This window comes from Oncorhynchus tshawytscha, linkage group LG07 (assembly GCF_018296145.1).
Source record: "Oncorhynchus tshawytscha isolate Ot180627B linkage group LG07, Otsh_v2.0, whole genome shotgun sequence".
NCBI classification, from domain to species: Eukaryota; Metazoa; Chordata; class Actinopteri; order Salmoniformes; family Salmonidae; genus Oncorhynchus; species Oncorhynchus tshawytscha.
This window is the reverse complement of record NC_056435.1, coordinates 53,094,192-53,113,483: the sequence shown is the minus strand read 5'-3', so window position 1 is coordinate 53,113,483 and position 19,292 is coordinate 53,094,192. Positions and strand designations below refer to the sequence as shown.

General features: G+C 43.1%; 1 protein-coding gene across 1 annotated transcript; it reads right to left on the bottom strand.

The window, feature by feature from the left end:
* Positions 1-898: 898 nt before the first annotated feature.
* On the bottom strand, positions 899-16,731 carry LOC112254827 (prostacyclin synthase). Its single transcript, XM_024427717.2, has 10 exons — positions 16,596-16,731; positions 14,112-14,235; positions 13,651-13,826; positions 9,340-9,486; positions 8,988-9,115; positions 8,329-8,537; positions 5,992-6,157; positions 5,335-5,516; positions 2,947-3,098; positions 899-1,760 (listed from the first exon to the last, which is right to left on the bottom strand). Exons 1-10 carry the CDS (start codon positions 16,664-16,666, stop codon positions 1,610-1,612), a joined length of 1,506 nt encoding a protein of 501 aa, XP_024283485.1. The 5' UTR covers positions 16,667-16,731; the 3' UTR covers positions 899-1,609.
* Between the last annotated feature and the right edge of the window lie 2,561 nt (positions 16,732-19,292).

Genomic DNA, 19,292 nt, shown 5'->3' with positions numbered 1-19,292 from the left:
CGGTGTGACAATTTCTTAATTTGCAGTACATTTGCCAATCAGTTGGGCTGCCTGACTTATTTGCCATACCTTTTGCCTCATCCCTCTCAACCATACAATTTTTCAATTACTCATCAATCCAAGTGGATTTAACAGTATTTACAGTCATTTTCTTAAATGGCTGCGGGCTTATTAGTAACTGGAATAAGCAATTTCATAAATGTTTCAAGTGCAGCTTCTGGTTGCTCATCATTACACACCACAGACCAGAAAATATTATTTACATCATCAACATATGAATCACTACAACACATATTGCATGACCTCTCATACACAATATTAGGCCCAGCTTTTGGAACTTTGGTTTTCCTAGATATGGCTATTATATTGTGATCACTACATCCTATGGATTTGGATACTGCTTTCAAGCACATTTCTGTAGCATTAGTAAAGATGTGATCAATACATGTTGATGATTTAATTCCTGTGCTGTTTGTAACTACCCTGGTAGGTTGACTGACAATCTGAACCAGGTTGCAGGCATTGGTTACAGTTTGAAGTTTTTTCTTGAGTGAGCAGCTTGATGATAGCCATTCAATATTTAAATCACCCAGAAAATATACCTCCCTATTCATATCACATACATTATCAAGCATTTCACACATATTAACCAGATACTGACAGTTAGCACTTGGTGGTCTATAGCAGCTTCCCACAAGAATGGGATTTAGGTGAGGGAGATGAACCTGTAGCCATATTACTTCAACAGTATTTAACATTAGATCATGTCTAAGCTTTACAGGAATGTGGTTCTGAATATAGACACTGCAACACTGCCTCCGTTGGCATTTCTGTCTTTTTGGTAGATGTTATAACCATGTATTGCTACCACTGTATCATCAAAGGTCTAAGTGAGTTTCAGAGATAGTCAGAATATGAATGTCATCTGTTACAAGCAAGATCACTTCATGGACCTTGTTTCTTAGGCTACATATGTTAATATGGGCTATTTTTAGCAATTTTCTGGGTCGCTTGATTGTTTGTAATGCTTTATTGAGAAGCTTATCAGAAGTAGACTTACTCATGTTATTTACATTGTAGCTGATGGTGCAGGGTGAGCTGCACAAAGTGGTCTTCCTTCTAGGGGACACCACCTCAGTGATAACAGTGTAACTGGTTCGTAGGCACATGATTACTGCATGCAACAGCTATAGGATAAACAGAAGTATTCGGTGCAATTAGGGGTACATCAATTAAATTACTTACATTGTGTTTGCCAATGCCCCTAGGATCATGTCCATTTGATGCTGCATTATGACGACTCATTGTCACAACGGTAGGAAAAGTCATTGTTTCAACACAGCCTTGAAATGCGTGGACAGAGTCCATGAGCCAAGATGATTTGGATGGTTTCCGTCATTCATGTAGAGTATCTTCTGTTTCCAGAAGGTGTCAAAGTTATCAATATAAGTGACTCCAGCAGAGCTACAGTAGTCTTTTATCCAGATGTGTAATGCCAGCAGTCTGCTGAATCTTTTACACCCGCGGCCCTGGACCTGAAATGATTGACCGTTTTTTGGAGTCTTTTAAATCTAAAATCAGGATGGTGCATGGGGTCAGGGGTCATGACCTAGTGCAGAGTCTTGAGTCTGTAGTGGACCTCCAGGTCTCCGTCAGGCTGGAGCATCCCGAAACCATATCGACTTGGGTTGACCGGAGGAACGGTGGCAGTCGGGTCACACAACTTCAGGTCCAGCCGGGAGAGGACCATGAACGCAAACCTGACAGTCACAGAGAGGGGAGAGGAGCATGAGTTGAGAAAAAAAATCAGAATGTATTTTTGAGTACACAGTTGTAGATAGAATGTAATCTGAATGCAGTCTGCCATGTAATACAATATTTGCATATCTCACATATGGTAAAGCCTAGAGATTGCGACCCCATACTGTATACTGCATTTCAATAAATTACGACAAATTTAAACTCTATAGAGATACAGGTGTAGGAACTTAATTTGAGTCAGTTTGCTACAGGAAAATAATCCTACAGCAACAGGACAACAATTATTATGTTGATTATAATTAATGCACATATTTGTATGGATTGATCATTTGTTTCTCAAGGGAGAAACAAGTCTGAAATTGCAAAGTGGAAATGACAAACTTCAGAATCCTTTTTAAACCTCAAAAACACTACAAGTAAAAAAATCCTGCATTGCTGGAAAAATTTCCTGCAACAGAGTGATCAAATTAAGATCCTACATCTGTATGTCACGTTCGTCGTATACATAATGAGCTGACCAAGGTGCCGCGTGAGTAGAGTTCCACATATTTATTAAAGTGAACCCTCAAAAAGCAAAACACTAAACGAACATTAAATTCATAGCGCACATAACACTAAACCAAAACAATATCCCACAAACGCAGGTGGGGAAAGGACCACACTAAGTATGATCCCCAATTAGAGGCAACGATCATCAGCTGTCTCCAATTGGGAACCATACTCACACCAACATAGAAATTCTAGACTAGAACAGCCCCAGTCACGCTCTGACCTATTGCACTATAGAGAACCCCAAGGGCTCTCTATGGTCAAGGCGTGACACTGTACCAAACATTTGACAGCTAAGCAGACAGAATGATTAATATAAATAAAGAACTGATCCTGAGAAGTGGATTTGCTTAGTTGTTTTATACAGCACTACACACTACAGATACATAGCCTAAGGTAGCGATCTTGATGTGGTTGTAAATGCCTCATTAATCATTAATACCTTACTAATGAACTCATTCATAAGGGAAACATCCATCCAAAAAAATGTTATGCAATAACATAACAAACATGGAGTGGTTTGGATGTACTAAGCTTAGTGTGAGGTAACCTGCCTCCGGATCTGATTGTGCTGTCTTGCCAACTCCTATGGTCATTGTCAATAACAACAGGTGGAGAATGTCATATTAAACTCACTGTTTGATGCCACTGACTGCAAAGTGTCTCCCAACACACATGTTCTTGTCTGCACCCCATGGCATGGTGTAATATTTCAGTCTCTCCCCATCCTTATAGAACTTCTTCTTCTCTGTCCCGTCTGCATTTAGGAAGCGGTCATATTGAAATGTCTGTAAAGCAGAGAAGAAGAAAAGACAAGTTAATTTGATGAGGACACAGAGGTGCTACAGAACAGTGCTGTGATGACACAGAGGTGCTACAGGACAGTGCTGTGATGACACAGAGGTGCTACAGAACAGTGCTGTGATGACACAGAGGTGCTACAGAACAGTGCTGTGATGACACAGAGGTGCTACATAACAGTGATGTGATGACACAGAGGTGCTACAGAACAGTGCTGTGATGACACAGAGGTGCGACAGAACAGTGATGTGATGACACAGATGTGCTACAGGACAGTGCTGTGATGACACAGAGGTGCTACAGAACAGTGAGTGGTAGAGTGATGCTGCATCATCCTCACCCCACAAGTACGCACGCACACACACACACACACACACTCATATACACACGCACTCACATGCGCACGTACGCACACACACACACACACACTGTATAGACACGCTCAGCTGTCTACTGCCATCATACTAGGGAATAATTCAAAGGTATTTTGAAATGAAGGAATCTCGGATCCACCTAGTAGTCAATAGACCAGAATAACTAAGTAATGTGGAGGTTAAGGTTAAAGACACTGTCACGCAGTCATTGTATTATGTCATGACGTTGGCCTCTTTGGGTATAGCAACCCCATCCCCCTCTCCCTGCCTCCCCCTTGCCTCCTTCAACTAGGCTGTGGTCAGAGGTCGTAAATTCCTGAGAGGATCTCCTCATGGACACATAGTAGAGAGAGAGTAAACTTTCATAGAGGACAAAGGAAATCCTTCCACCTCACAGAACTTGAGGTACGAACAAATTTCATGTTCCGGAGAAAGTATAAAAGATCGGTGAAGAATCCAGCTGCGAACTGGTCCGTTTGTCACAACTTGGGAAAGCTCATGGGAGATGGTGTGGCTACATTACCATAACGCTGTTTATATAATAGCCTCAGATATGAGGTTTACATCTAATTGTTGTATACGATGAATGAGTGAGTATGATACTGTTTGTATAATTGTGTAATATGATTTTAGACTGTTTAATGAAGAAAAATACAATTCCCTTTTGATTTGAACTAAATCAGAGGACCGCCCCTGAGCCCAGTTAGGGTCAGGCCTCCTGGGACAGCCCCTTTTCTGCCATTCCGAAAAAAACCCAACTTTGAGAAATTATCAGCAGACCAAGCTTACCTCAATTACGAGATGGCTAAAGGTTGCAGACCATGTTTTTCTCTATTAGGAGGACAAAGGTTGTAAACCATTGCTGAATCTTTTAACCATACCACGTGGTTAAACTCTTAGACTATCGATACCGACGGAATAAGAACAAGACTTTGATACTAATTACTAGTCTGCAGCTAGGAATTCGGTATCATTGAATGCAAAGAACGACAACCGCTGAAACACCCATTCTATAACGAATGTCACTTTGAACTATCCCCTCTAACCAAGACAGAGAGAGAGAAGGAGGGGAGACGGACAATTCTACGAAAGACACAAACTTTTCACCAGCGATCAAGACGACACACTGAGCGTAAATATATATATTGATTGCAATTGTTCCCGAATGAGTGAGCGTTCATGTGTAAAGGATTAGCATTTAAATTGTTATAATTATCACTCTGTAGTGACTTCTTAGTCGACCCCCGCTTCCCCTTTTGTCTAACAAGCCGCCATGCTGGTTTAGCCCACTAGGGCAAATTCTCCTATCATTACATTTACCTTGTTTGTTTGTTTGTTAATGTATTTCTGTGAAATACTTAGTTAGTAATAAATAAATAATTTAAGACAATTGATGTATGGATGACTCATAGTGAAGACTGGGTTCGTGCAGATAACCAACTATTTACAACTTTTGGAATGAGACTAAATTGAGGTAAAGTAAATGATTAATTCATTCGAAGACTAATTGATCAGATAAAATATCTGAAAAGTTATTTTAGGAAATGATAACTTTGTAATCTGAATATTTTTCCTTTTTGCCCCGACTTCCTAGTTAATTAGTTACGTGATTAATCAGATGATCGCGTAGTAACTAATTACAGAGAATCTTTGATTAAAACTATCAGTCTTCAGTTAATGATAGTAAAGACACAACATTTAGATTCATTGTATTAACAGGTGGTGGATTAGACTGAATAGTAATGTCAAATACATCTGTATACTGGTATGCTTCCAGTGCTTAGATTATTATGACATTATTTCAACACCAACTGGGTGTTTGTCAGGTAACCGTATTGTGCTGTATTACCTGTGGGTCGTGGTGTATCTGAGGGTCCATCTGCGGGCTGAGGAAGGGGAACAGACACACCCTGTCCCCCTGTCTGAGGTGGTACTCCTGTCCACTGGCCAGACGAAGGGTCGTGTTCTGGATCACCTCTCTGTTGATGAGGGCAGCAGCAGTCAGACGCAGGGTCTCGCTCAGAACACTGTCTTTGATTGGGGAAAGGTATCATACACATGATGAGAGAGGGTTGGGAGTGTGTGGGAGTGAAGGAGCTCATAATCATTACCTTTGGCCCAGATTGGTTTATAATGTAAAGTCAACTCCAGTGGTAGACAATGACCATAGGAGTTAGCTATAGCACAAACAGACCTGGCACCAGGCTACATAATCATAACACTAGAGGTATTTCCTTCTTGAAAGCTGTGGATACATAAGAAGAGGATAATATCACATCATAACTTCATTAAACCACTGTTAAAAACATTATATTTATCCATCTTTACTTATTCAGCTCTCTGAATCTCTTTCATTTTTTCACTGGTTTTCCCCCCCAGTTCAGAGCTTCAGTTCAATATTTTACAGCATGTCTTTGGCTGGCTGGCAGAGCTAGGCAGAGAGCCCTGAGAGCTCTGAGGTGGAAGAGACAGCGAGTGAATAATAGAGGTTGCCTGGGGCTCTTACCAAAAACAGGTGTGCTGTGGTGCTCCAGTGTGTCCAGAAGGTGGTGCTGTAGGGAGCCGTCCTCCTGCAGAGCCAGGCCTCCGAGCTCCTCCTTCACTGCTCTCATGGCCTCAGGGTTGGTGAGCAGGAAGCCCAGCAGCCAGAAGGCAGCAGGCCCAGCGTTACCCTGGAATAAAACACAACACAGACTCAGTCAGTTCAGAAACAGGAGGTGTATTACAGAGCAGAACTTTAAGGTTAGACAAATGCAACACAGCACTTACTCTGAGCCCATCAAAGACAGTGAACCCATTACCAAGCATGATGTTGCAGTTATACTGCAAGGTTAGACAAAGCAGACAAATCAGAGTACATATGCTGTACTCTTTGAACACACTGACAGAAGCCTCAAGGAGAAAATGGAAGTGTGTTTGGAGAAATCTACACATGGATGTTCTCTTTCCCCCCCTTTTCTCTGTCTTTTATTCTCTCTTTTAGTCCTTCCTTACATCATGGTACTGCGGCCTTTAGAGCTGTCAGGTCTGTGTAGACTGGGTGGTCAAAGTCTACAGAGGGCTGAGAAGTCTGTCTGAACAGTCAGATGATAATTGCTGTCGGTTCAGGGAGCCTCTCTCTTCACCATTTCCTCTCACAGGTCAGGTCTTCACTGATCCAATAACAGCCAGGGCTAATGCAAGGCAAAGACGAGGTCCAGTGGCTCTCTGAGTCCCATCACAGATCCCATATGATGAACACTAGGCTCCACAAACTGGAAGGCTTCATCTCAGTTTACTTTAGGGGGAACAGTAGGAGTCTTACAGTATAAATAGTCAATGAATATGCTGCATGTTTTTACTGGCATTTTAGTGTTTTCCTGCAAATCAAGAATAAATTAAGATTCAAAAACTTGGAATTCCAATTGAAAATTCACTGGTGTACACAGTAAGACACTTTGTTTCCTCCTCAACTCTTCTGAGTGTGTATTTGTGTACTGGTGTAGTTGTGTTGACAGCAGGGGAGCAGCCGAGTGTGTGATGGACTGAATATGACACTAGCTCAGAGATTCACTGGGCTGTGGAACTGCCTCCACCCCAATCCCCAACAACACATACAGAGCCATAAACATAAAGCTCTCATAACTATGTTGCAATACATTTTTATATTTTGTATCAACATGAGAGCATGTTGGGTGTAAAGCATGTGACGAAGCATCTGCGATGGAAGAGACTGAAATTCAGTCAGTATTGTATTTTACACTGAGGAAGCCTACCTCTTCTCTGTGTGACTGGTCATGACAGAAACTACAACACACTACCTTCTCCTCACCCTCAGTTCTAATATTTTTCAGTGGTTCTCCTCTTCCTGGCACTGTCTAACTGTGACTGGGCCAGATTCCCAGCACAACAAACATCAATAAGCAGGATACACTGATGCTAAGAGACAAGCTGCCCTCTCCTATCCCAGCCTGGCAAGGGATTCAAGGTCCCCAGAGACAGAGGTACCATCTTGGCTAAGGACTCTCTAGCACTCCCCTGGTCTGAGTAGGCCGACTAGGGCTCCAGTGCTCCAGGCAGAGAGGGAACAGAGCATCAAAAGTGCCAAAGGGAGCAGAGAGGGCCGGGTACAAATGGCACCTGTGCGTCTTTGTTGCTCTGAAACTTATGGTGAGACAAGTGCCAGACAGACAGACAGACAGCACACTAGCTCTCCCATCTGGCCACACAGTGCAACAACAGCTCATTCATCACAACTTGTTGGGACTGGTTTGAGGAAGGAAGCCACAAGGAACCTGTTATTAAACCACCTCTGGAGCTCATGAATATAGAGTTGGAGACAACTTCATTGCTGTGATCTATATTGGCTTTTGACATCAACATTTACAGATGATACTTCTAAATTGTCCTTAAATTTGCACACTAGGACTAATTTCTTGATCTCATTTTGAGAACATATTCTGATGCCTCAGATGTATTCTGACACATTTGTCCATTTCTGTTTGAAATTAGACAGGTTGGTTTGGGTGTCCTGCCAACTCTTCTTTTTTCCACAGAGGGCTGTGATCTGTGCTGTTCTGGAATGTGTGGACCCATTGTCTAAGACAACACATAACTCCAAACAGGTGCCATGGAAACACTTTAACGGAAACCTTTTTCACATTCATTACTTCTCACATAATGGCATCATGAGTCAACTGTGCTGACATGGACGTTATGAGTCATTGGGAGAGAAGAATCCTGTGAACTCATTCATGCCAGGGCCACTAGTAGCAAAGAAGGCACAGGAAGAGAAGGTGTATTTGGTCATCGGGGTGTGGCAGAACATTGTGTGAAAGGATTAGTCTGTTCTGTCTTCTGTCACCTGGGTGGCCCAGAGTTGAAGCAGCATGGCTCGTCTCTGCATCTCTGTGTCCACTCCTTCCCTCTGTAGATGCCTGAGGTAACTCTGCTGCCAGGAGCTGCTGTCTGACCCATGATCTATGCTCTCTGACCCCTTTCCTCTGCTCAGCCAGGCTGGGGACAGCAGCTCCCACAGTCGCTCCTGGGACAGGCTTGCTGTCCTCTTCTCCTCTATCGACATAGAGAGAGAGAGACACAGGTTAGAGAGGCCAGATCACACACAGAGAGACAGGCAGACAGATAAACAGGCAGACAGAGAAAGATAAACAGAGATATGTATACAGAGAGACAGGCAGGCAGAGAGATGTAAACAGAGACAGGTACACAGAGAGACAGGCAGACAGAAAGACAGGTAAACAGAGACAGGTGCACAGAGAAAAAGGTAAACAGACAGGTACACAAAAAGACAGACAGGCAGAGAGACAGGCAAACAGAGACAGGTACACAGAGATGACAGGCAGACAGAGAGACAGGAAAACAGAGACAGCTACATAGAAAGACAGGCAGACAGAGAGACAGGTACAGAGAAACAACTGGTGTTTATGAATAGATAAATACGGTATACATATGAGTAATGTATGACTACATATTGTACATTAGATTAAGCTCTATATTATGTACCTTGCTTAAGGGTTGAACGGGCCAGTTTTGTGAGAAGACCATCGAACTTGCGGAACTCTTTGTAGACAGCAGCGAGTTCAGTGACGTTGTTGCTTTTCTCTGTACCAAAGAGTGTGAGATACCCAGCCCTATAAGGACAGAAATAAGTATAACTCTTGTGTAAGAGTAGGTATTAACTCTTGTGTGTTAGAGTTATGCAATTTGGTCCAGGCATGATACTCTAATTTGACCCTAAATTAACCCCCAGGCCAGTGACCCTGAAACATTTCTGATGTTACCTGAAGAGCAGGATGACTATTAACACATGTACAGTAGCTGGCCAGCACAGACATCATTTAGTTCTGGTTTTTACCTGAAGAGCAGGCTGTAACAGAGGCTGAAAAGTCCATCCTGCCTCCACTCTGCTGGGCTACAGCTCCTCTCCTCTTCCCTTAGCAGGGTCTGGAGGTGGAGGTGCATGCTGCTGCTCAGTCTGGCCAGGCTGGGGCCCTGGAAGTGCCTGGACAGGGATATGATGGAGAGGACAGATTATTGCTACAACATGTTAACACAGATGGAATTAGATGAATGTGCATGCAGTCTTCTGGTGGAGATGAATTTCTTATTAGTTAGAATATAAGAAAATAGAAAATAAACTATTGTCCTTGACAGGGAACTGTACATTACGGTGTGAGGTCAGGTGTGAGGTCAGGTGTGTTTGGATAGGTGTGAGATCAGGTGTGAGGTCAGGTGGGTGTGGATAGGTGGGCGTACTTCCGGCGCCGACAGAGATGGCCGCCTCGCTTCGCGTTCCTAGGATACTATGCAGTTTTTTGTTTTTTTACGTGTTATTTCTTACACTAGTACCCCAGGTCATCTTAGGTTTCTTTACATACAGCCGAGAAGAACTACTGAATATAAGATCAGCGTCAACTCACCATCAGTACGACCAAGAATATGTTTTTCGCGATGCGGATCCTGTGTTCTGCCTTACAACCAGTGTAACCGAGTGGATCACATGCAGCGACCAAAAAAAAAAACGACTCAGAAAAAGAGGGAAACGAAGCGGTCTTCTGGTCAGACTCCGGAGACGGGCACATCGTGCACCACTCCCTAGCATTCTTCTTGCCAATGTCCAGTCTCTTGACAACAAGGTTGATGAAATCCGAGCAAGGGTAGCATTCCAGAGGGACATCAGAGACTGTAACGTTCTTTGCTTCACGGAAACATGGCTAACTGGAGAGACGCAATCCGAAGCGGTGCAGCCAGCGGGTTTCTCCACGCATCGCGCCGACAGAAACAAACATCTTTCTGGTAAGAAGACGGGCGGGGGCGTATGTCTTATGGCCAACGTGACATGGTGTGATGAAAGAAACATACAGGAACTCAAATCCTTCTGTTCACCTGATTTAGAATTCCTCACAATCAAATGTAGACCGCATTATCTACCAAGAGAATTCTCTTCGATTATAATCACAGCCGTATATATCCCCCCCAAGCAGACACATCGATGGCTCTGAACGAACTTTATTTAACTCTCTGCAAACTGGAAACGATTTATCCGGAGGCTGCATTCATTGTAGCTGGGGATTTTAACAAGGCTAATCTGAAAACAAGACTCCCTAAATTTTATCAGCATATCGATTGCGCAACCAGGGGTGGAAAGACCCTGGATCATTGTTACTCTAACTTCCGCGACGCATATAAGGCCCTGCCCCGCCCCCTTTCGGAAAAGCTGACCACGACTCCATTTTGTTGATCCCTGCCTACAGACAGAAACTAAAACAAGAAGCTCCCACGCTGAGGTCTGTCCAACGCTGGTCCGACCAAGCTGACTCCACACTCCAAGACTGCTTCCATCACGTGGACTGGGAGATGTTTCGTATTGCATCAGACAACAACATTGACGAATACGCTGATACGGTGTGCGAGTTCATTAGAACGTGCGTTGAAGATGTCGTTCCCATAGCAACGATTAAAACATTCCCTAACCAGAAACCGTGGATTGATGGCAGCATTCGTGTGAAACTGAAGGCACGAACCACTGCTTTTAATCAGGGCAAGGTGTCTGGTAACATGACTGAATACAAACAGTGCAGCTATTCCCTCCGCAAGGCTATCAAACAAGCTAAGCGCCAGTACAGAGACAAAGTAGAATCTCAATTCAACGGCTCAGACACAAGAGGTATGTGGCAGGGTCTACAGTCAATCACGGACTACAGGAAGAAACCCAGCCCAGTCACGGACCAGGATGTCTTGCTCCCAGGCAGACTAAATAACTTTTTGCCCGCTTTGAGGACAATACAGTGCCACTGACACGGCCTGCAACGGAAACATGCGGTCTCTCCTTCACTGCAGCCGAAGTGAGTAAGACATTTAAACGTGTTAACCCTCGCAAGGCTGCAGGCCCAGACGGCATCCCCAGCCGCGCCCTCAGAGCATGCGCAGACCAGCTGGCCGGTGTGTTTACGGACATATTCAATCAATCCCTATACCAGTCTGCTGTTCCCACATGCTTCAAGAGGGCCACCATTGTTCCTGTTCCCAAGAAAGCTAAGGTAACTGAGCTAAACGACTACCACCCCGTAGCACTCACATCCGTCATCATGAAGTGCTTTGAGAGACTAGTCAAGGACCATATCACCTCCACCCTACCTGACACCCTTGACCCACTCCAATTTGCTTACCGCCCAAATAGGTCCACAGACGATGCAATCTCAACCACACTGCACACTGCCCTAACCCATCTGGACAAGAGGAATACCTATGTGAGAATGCTGTTCATCGACTACAGCTCGGCATTCAACACCATAGTACCCTCCAAGCTCGTCATCAAGCTCGAGACCCTGGGTCTCGACCCCGCCCTGTGCAACTGGGTACTGGACTTCCTGACGGGCCGCCCCCAGGTGGTGAGGGTAGGCAACAACATCTCCTCCCCGCTGATCCTCAACACTGGGGCCCCACAAGGGTGCGTTCTGAGCCCTCTCCTGTACTCCCTGTTCACCCACGACTGCGTGGCCATGCACGCCTCCAACTCAATCATCAAGTTTGCGGACGACACAACAGTGGTAGGCTTGATTACCAACAACGACGAGACGGCCTACAGGGAGGAGGTGAGGGCCCTCGGAGTGTGGTGTCAGGAAAATAACCTCACACTCAACGTCAACAAAACTAAGGAGATGATTGTGGACTTCAGGAAACAGCAGAGGGAACACCCCCATCCACATCGATGGAACAGTAGTGGAGAGGGTAGCAAGTTTTAAGTTCCTCGGCATACACATCACAGACAAACTGAATTGGTCCACTCACACAGACAGCATCGTGAGGAAGGCGCAGCAGCGCCTCTTCAACCTCAGGAGGCTGAAGAAATTCGGCTTGTCACCAAAAGCACTCACAAACTTCTACAGATGCACAATCGAGAGCATCCTGGCGGGCTGTATCACCGCCTGGTATGGCAACTGCACCGCCCTCAACCGTAAGGCTCTCCAGAGGGTAGTGAGGTCTGCACAACGCATCACCGGGGGCAAACTACCTGCCCTCCAGGACACCTACACCACCCGATGCTACAGGAAGGCCATAAAGATCATCAAGGACATCAACCACCCGAGCCACTGCCTGTTCACCCCGCTGCCATCCAGAAGGCGAGGTCAGTACAGGTGCATCAAAGCTGGGACCGAGAGACTGAAAAACAGCTTCTATCTCAAGGCCATCAGACTGTTAAACAGCCACCACTAACATTGAGTGGCTACTGCCAACACACTGTCAATGACACTGACTCTACTCCAGCCACTTTAATCATGGGAATTGATGGGAAATGATGTAAATATATCACTAGCCACTTTAAACAATGCTACCTTATATAATGTTACTTACCCTACATTGTTCATCTCATATGCATACGTTGATACTGTACTCTATATCATCGACTGCATCCTTATGTAATACATGTATCACTAGCCACTTTAACTATGCCACTTGGTTTACATACTTATCTCATATGTATATACTGTACTCGATATCATCTACTGTATCTTGCCTATGCTGCTCTGTACCATCACTCATTCATATATCCTTATGTACATATTCTTTATCCCCTTACACTGTGTATGACAGTAGTTTTTTTTGGAATTGTTAGTTAGATTACTTGCTCGTTATTACTGCATTGTTGGAACTAGAAGCACAAGCATTTCGCTACACTCGCATTAACATCTGCTAACCATGTGTATGTGACAAATAAAATTTGATTTGATTTGATTTGATTTGATTTGATAGGTGTGAGGTCAGGTGTGAGGTCAAGTGTGAGATCATGTGTGTGTGGATAGGTCAGGTGTGAGGTCATGGATGTTTGTGGATAGGTGTGAGGTCAAGTGTGAGGTCATGTATGTGTGGATAGGTGTAAGGTCAGGTGTGAGGTCATGTGTGTGTGGATAGGTGTGAGGTCAGGTGTGAGGTCATGTGTGTGTGTGGATAGGTGTGAGTTCAGGTGTGAGGTCAAGTGTGAGGTCATGTATGTGTGGATAGGTGTGAGGTCATGTGTGAGGTCATGTGTGTGTGGATAGGTGTGAGGTCAAGTGTGAGGTCATGTGTGTGTGGATAGGTGTGAGTTCAGGTGTGAGGTCATGTGTGTGTGGATAGGTGTGAGTTCAGGTGTGAGGTCATGTGCATACAGGTCTAGAACACCTACTGTTCCATCCAGGCCCTCTCTGTGTCTGGGTTGTGATTGGGTAGTCTCAGGTTGAAGATCCTCTGCTTCAGGACCTGGGCATAGCGACTGAAGTCCAGAGAGGCTGTGTCATCGAGGACTGCGTCATAGGAGTTAGGGTCCAGCAGTACGGTGATGTAATGACCACAAACACGCACCTGGAAGACATTATTTCAAACGTTAAAGTCATGGCATTGTCTATGCACGACTGTCAGAGTCACATTACACATTACAATAGTATTGTTTGTGAAAGCAAAAGCAATGTGAATTGGAGATGCACATAGCACTAGATGCCATAAAGATGAAAGAAGCGTTTGAAAGTAAAATAACTTCTACAGGTTCACAGCAACACTTTCTATGTCACTAACAAAGACATAAAGAAAGTGTTAAAGATTGACAAGGTACACAGGTACCTGGTCACAAAAATGTATAGAGAATCTTACCGTAAAAATGTCACCATGTTTTTGTTTCATCCGTGTTAGGAACTTTGCAGCATCTTTTCCAAACTCCAGGGCATGACCCAGCCATGGAATAAAGCCTTTGACTAATGGTGGCTCATTTTTCTTTCTGGGAGAAACAGACATACAGTTGCCAACCAAGATTAACACTTCACCTCCCACACAAAACCAACTGGTTTCAGAGCTACAGTTAGGGAGATGCCCTAAAGTAGTTGAGTGTGTGGGCTCTCCTTGAGCTGTTCTTGTCTATTAATATCCTGTATCATGTCATGTTTTATGTTTTGTGTGGTCTCCAGGAAGAGCTACTGCATTATAGAGATCCTAATAAATACCAAACAATAGTACTGCAGTGTAGACATATGGTTAACAATGGGTTTTGACTAACCATATAATCATGGTCTAAGCTTCATGTTCAAGAATGGTGTATCATCAGTGAGACATTTATAACCCTGACATTCTTTTCATTAATTGATTTCTGTGTAGAAAGTCAATCTCTTTGTTTATTTATTTTTATTTAACCAGGCAAGTCAGTTAAGAACAAATTCTTATTTTCAATGATGGCCTAGGAACAGTGGGTTGACTACCTGTTCAGGGGCAGAACAACAGAGTTGTACCTTGTCAGCTCGGGGATTTGAACTTGCAACCTGCCGGTTACTAGTCCAACGCTCTAACCACTAGGCTACCCTACCGCCCCCTAACTGGGGAACTGTAACTGAGGAAGCAAGACATTTGTAATGGTTTTCACAGCAATGTTCAATATTAGGAAGAGAACACGTTTACAATATAACTTAAATATACAGTTGAAGTCGGAAGTTGACATACACTTAGGTTGGAGTCATTAAAACTCGTTTTTCAACTACTCCACAAATTTCTTGATAACAAACTATCGTTTTCACAAGTCGGCTAGGACATCTACTTTGTGCATGACACAAGTCACTTTTCCAACAATTGTTATCAGACAGATTATTTCACTTATAATTCACTGTATCACAATTCCAGTGGGTCAGAAGTTTACATACACTAAGTTGACTGTGCCTTTAAACAGCTTGGGAAATTCCAGAAAATTATGTCATGGTTTTAGAAGCTTCTGATAGAATAATTGACATCATTCGAGTTAATTTGAGGTGTACCTGTTGATGTATTTCAAGGACTACCTTCAAACTCAGTGTCTCTTTGCTTGACATCATGGGAAAATCAAAATAAATCAGCCAAGACCTCAGAAAAAGAATTGTAGACCTCCACAAGTCTGATTCATCCTTGGGAGCAATTTCCAAACGCCTGAATATATCACGTTCATCTGTACAAACAACAGTACGCAGCTGTCATACCTCTCAGGAAGGAGACACGTTCTGTCTCCTAGACATGAACGTACTTTGGTGCGAATAGTGCAAATCAATCCCATAACAACAGCAAAGGACCTTATGAAGATGCTGGAGGAAACAGGTACAAAATTATCTATGTCCACAGTAAAACGAGTCCAATATCGACATAAACTGAAAGACCACTCAGCAAGGAAGAAGCCCCTGCTCCAAAACCACCGTAAAAAAGCCAGACTACTGTTTGCAACTGCACATGGGGACGAAGATTGCACTGTTTGGAGAAATGTCCTCTGGTCTGATGAAACAAAAATAAAACTGTTTGGCCATAATGACCATCGTTATGTTTGGAGGAAGAAGGGGGAGGCTTGCAAGCCGAAGAACACCATCCCAAATGTGAAGCACAGGGTTGGCAGCATCATGTTGTGGTGGTGTTTTGATGCAGGAGGGACTGGTGCACTTCACAAAATAGATGGCATCATGAGGGATTGAAATTATGTGGATATATTGAAGCAACATCTCAAGACATCAGTCAGGAAGTTAAAGCTTGGTCGCAAATGAGTCTTCCAAATGTACAATGTCCCCAAGCATACTTCCAAAGTTGTGGCAAAATGGCTTAAGGACAACAAAGTCAAGGTATTGGAGTGGCCATCACAAAGCCCTGACCTCTGAAACTGAAAAAGCGTGTGCGAGCAACGAGGCCTACAAACCTGACTCAGTTACACCAGCTCTGTCAGGAGGAATGGGCCACAATTCATCCAACTTATTGTAAGAAGCTTGTGGAAGGCTACCCAAAACGTTTGCCCCAATTTATAGGCAATGCTACCAAATACTAATTGAGTGTATGTAAACTTCTGACCCACTGGGAATGTGATGAAAGAAATAAAAGCTGAAATAAACCATTCTCTTTACTATTATTCTGACATTTCACATTCTTAAAATAAAGTGGTGATCCTAACTGTCCTAAGACAGGGAATTTTTACTAGGATTAGATGTCAGGAATAGTGAAAAACTGAGTTTAAATGTATTTGGCTAAGGTGTATGTAAACGTCCGACTTCAACTGTATCATGTTACACTGACAAATTACACCTAAATTATTTACAATGTTTTGTTTTGCAATCCAAATGTTCAAGAAATATGAAGAACAATTACCTTGTGCGGGAAGAGTAAAGCATGATGAGAGCGAGCAGACCACTGACCATTAAAAGTATAGTCCATAACATTTTCCCTGTTAAAAAAGAGATTGACAGTGTTATGTGTTCCTCTGGAGATGTGGGCTTTATAGTCAAGTGGCAGCCCTACAGTAGAACAGAGGCGTGGGGTGGAGGTGGGCGGGGTTGGTGACAGGTGTGTGTCATCTTAGTTTATCTCTGTCAGTGGAGCTCTACCAACATGTTGTCTGCATGACAACAAGGGAACTGAAATGAAAATCCTCCATAAGTATTGCTCAAGAATGATTCAAACATATATATAAGAGGGCTTTGGTCATTCTCTGCAGATGTTCCTAACAGAAAAGTGAATTGTCTTAAACATCTCCTTACTGTTGTGTGTGAAAAAAAGGTCATACTTTGTTCTAAAATCCCATTTAGTCCTATAATTATTATTGGTACTTGGCAGTTGCTCCTGAACAGAAAAGTACCTAATCTGAATCATCTCTCCTCTGTTGACTTATCCTGTCTCTCTCAACCATCAGAGTAAGAACATTCCATTACAATGAGAGAACCTATATAAAGGGACTCCTCCTCTTCTACTTCTAGAGCTCTTGTAAAGACATGCCTCTCTCTAATCTGCTGTCTACTTTTTCACAAACATCATGTTCAGCAACACATCTTTGCAGCAAGGATTCACACTGCCTTGAGAATGGTTGTGAATATTGTGTGACAGTTTGGCAAATGGCAGTTTATTTTTCCACACATGCTTGATGATTAAGCTGACATTGAACCCACACAAAGCAGAACTTGTGCTGTTTTGAGTATGCAATAATGAGGAGAAACACAGGAATCTCACCACTGAATGTTCATTTAAAAATGGGTGAAAGTTCAAATGGGAATCCAATATCAGATATTTTGCTTATTTATTCAACAGATTGAAGTGTTATCCCTGTGCTTCCTAATAGCAGAACCAAATGAACTTGATTGCAGATGAGAATACATTAAAAGTACATGGTGCAAGTGTTCCAAAACATTTGAGATTATGTGCAGATTATCACAGCATTTGTGAAGATGTCAACAGACCTACGTTGTCCTATGCATGCTATCTTGAACATGCATGCTTTATATGATTGCATAAGAAGACATATAAAGTTATTGTTACCTCAACATGTGGCTATGGATGTGTTACTCATTTTAATGTTGAATATTAATGTTAATGTTGAATATCCGTTTGTAGCAAACTGTCTCTAACTAAGATCCTACGTATGTATACTCCGAGTCGATACATCACATGAAGGATTTCCCTTTGACCACGTCCACAAATTGGGGGAAAACAACTTCATTGTAGATGTTTTGTTATACAGAAAGAAAAAAACACAAGGAAAAGCTGCTGTTGTTCCTCTGTGGACAAAAGATACAAAAAAGAGACACTCCTCAGTAAAAGGCACATGACAGCCAGCTTGGAGTTTGCCAAAAGACACCTAAAGACTCTCAGACCATGAGAAACAAGATGCTCTGGTCTGATGAAACCAAGATTGTTCTGAATGCCAAGAGTCACACCTGGAGGAAACCTGGCACCATCCCTACCGTGAAGCATAGTGATGGCAGCATCATGCTGTGGTGATGTTTTTCAGCTGCAGGGACTGGGAGACAAAGATGAGCGGAGCAAAGAACAGAGATCCTTGATTAAAACCTGCTCCAGAGCACTCAGTACCTCAGACTGGGGTGAAGGTTCACCTTCCAACAGGACAACAACCCTAAGCACAGCCAAGACAACACAGGAGTGGCTTCGGGATGAGTCTGGCCCAGCCAGAGCCCAGACTTGAACCCGATCGAACATCTCTGGAGAGACCTGAAAATAGCTTTGCAGCAACGCTCCCCATCACTACCTTGTCTCATAACATTTCGTATTATTCTGTATGTGAATCTAAGACATTCCATTTCGTATCATATGTTACGTTTGGTATGGTTACATAAGGCAAAATCAAAAGTAGGGTGGTTGGTCGGATGGATGATTGTGTTTGCAACTTTTCAACAACTTACTACTTTTTATCTATTTTGCAACTACTTAGCATGTTAGCTAACCCTTCCTCTAACCCTACCCCTAACCTTAACCTTAACCCTAACCTAACTCCTAAACTTAACCCTAACCCTAACCCCTACCATAGCTAAAGTTAGCAAGCTAGCTAACGTTAGCACCTAGCTAGAATTCGTAACATATCATACCTTTGAAAATTTGTAACGTATAGTATGTTTTGCAAATTCGTAACATATTGGACATTTGCAAACTTGCAATATATAACACGATTTGCTAATTCATAACATATAGTACATTTTGCAAATTCGGAACATATAATACAAATTGTAATTCTTAACATATCATATGAAATGGGTGATGGATATTCACAAATTAATATACCAATACGAAACGTAACATATCATACTAAATGGAGTGTCTTGGATTTACATCACAGAATAATATAAAATGCTCTGGTGCCAGGTTGTTGAACAGGGTATGGTAGTAGGTGCCAGGCGTACAAGTTTGTGTAATGAACTGCTACGCTGCTGGGTTTTTCACGCTCAGCAGTTTCCTGTGTATCAAGAATGGTCCACCACCCAAAGGACATCCATTCAACTTGACACAACTGTGGGAAGCATGGGGAGTCAACATGGGCCAGAGTCCCTGTGGAACACTTTT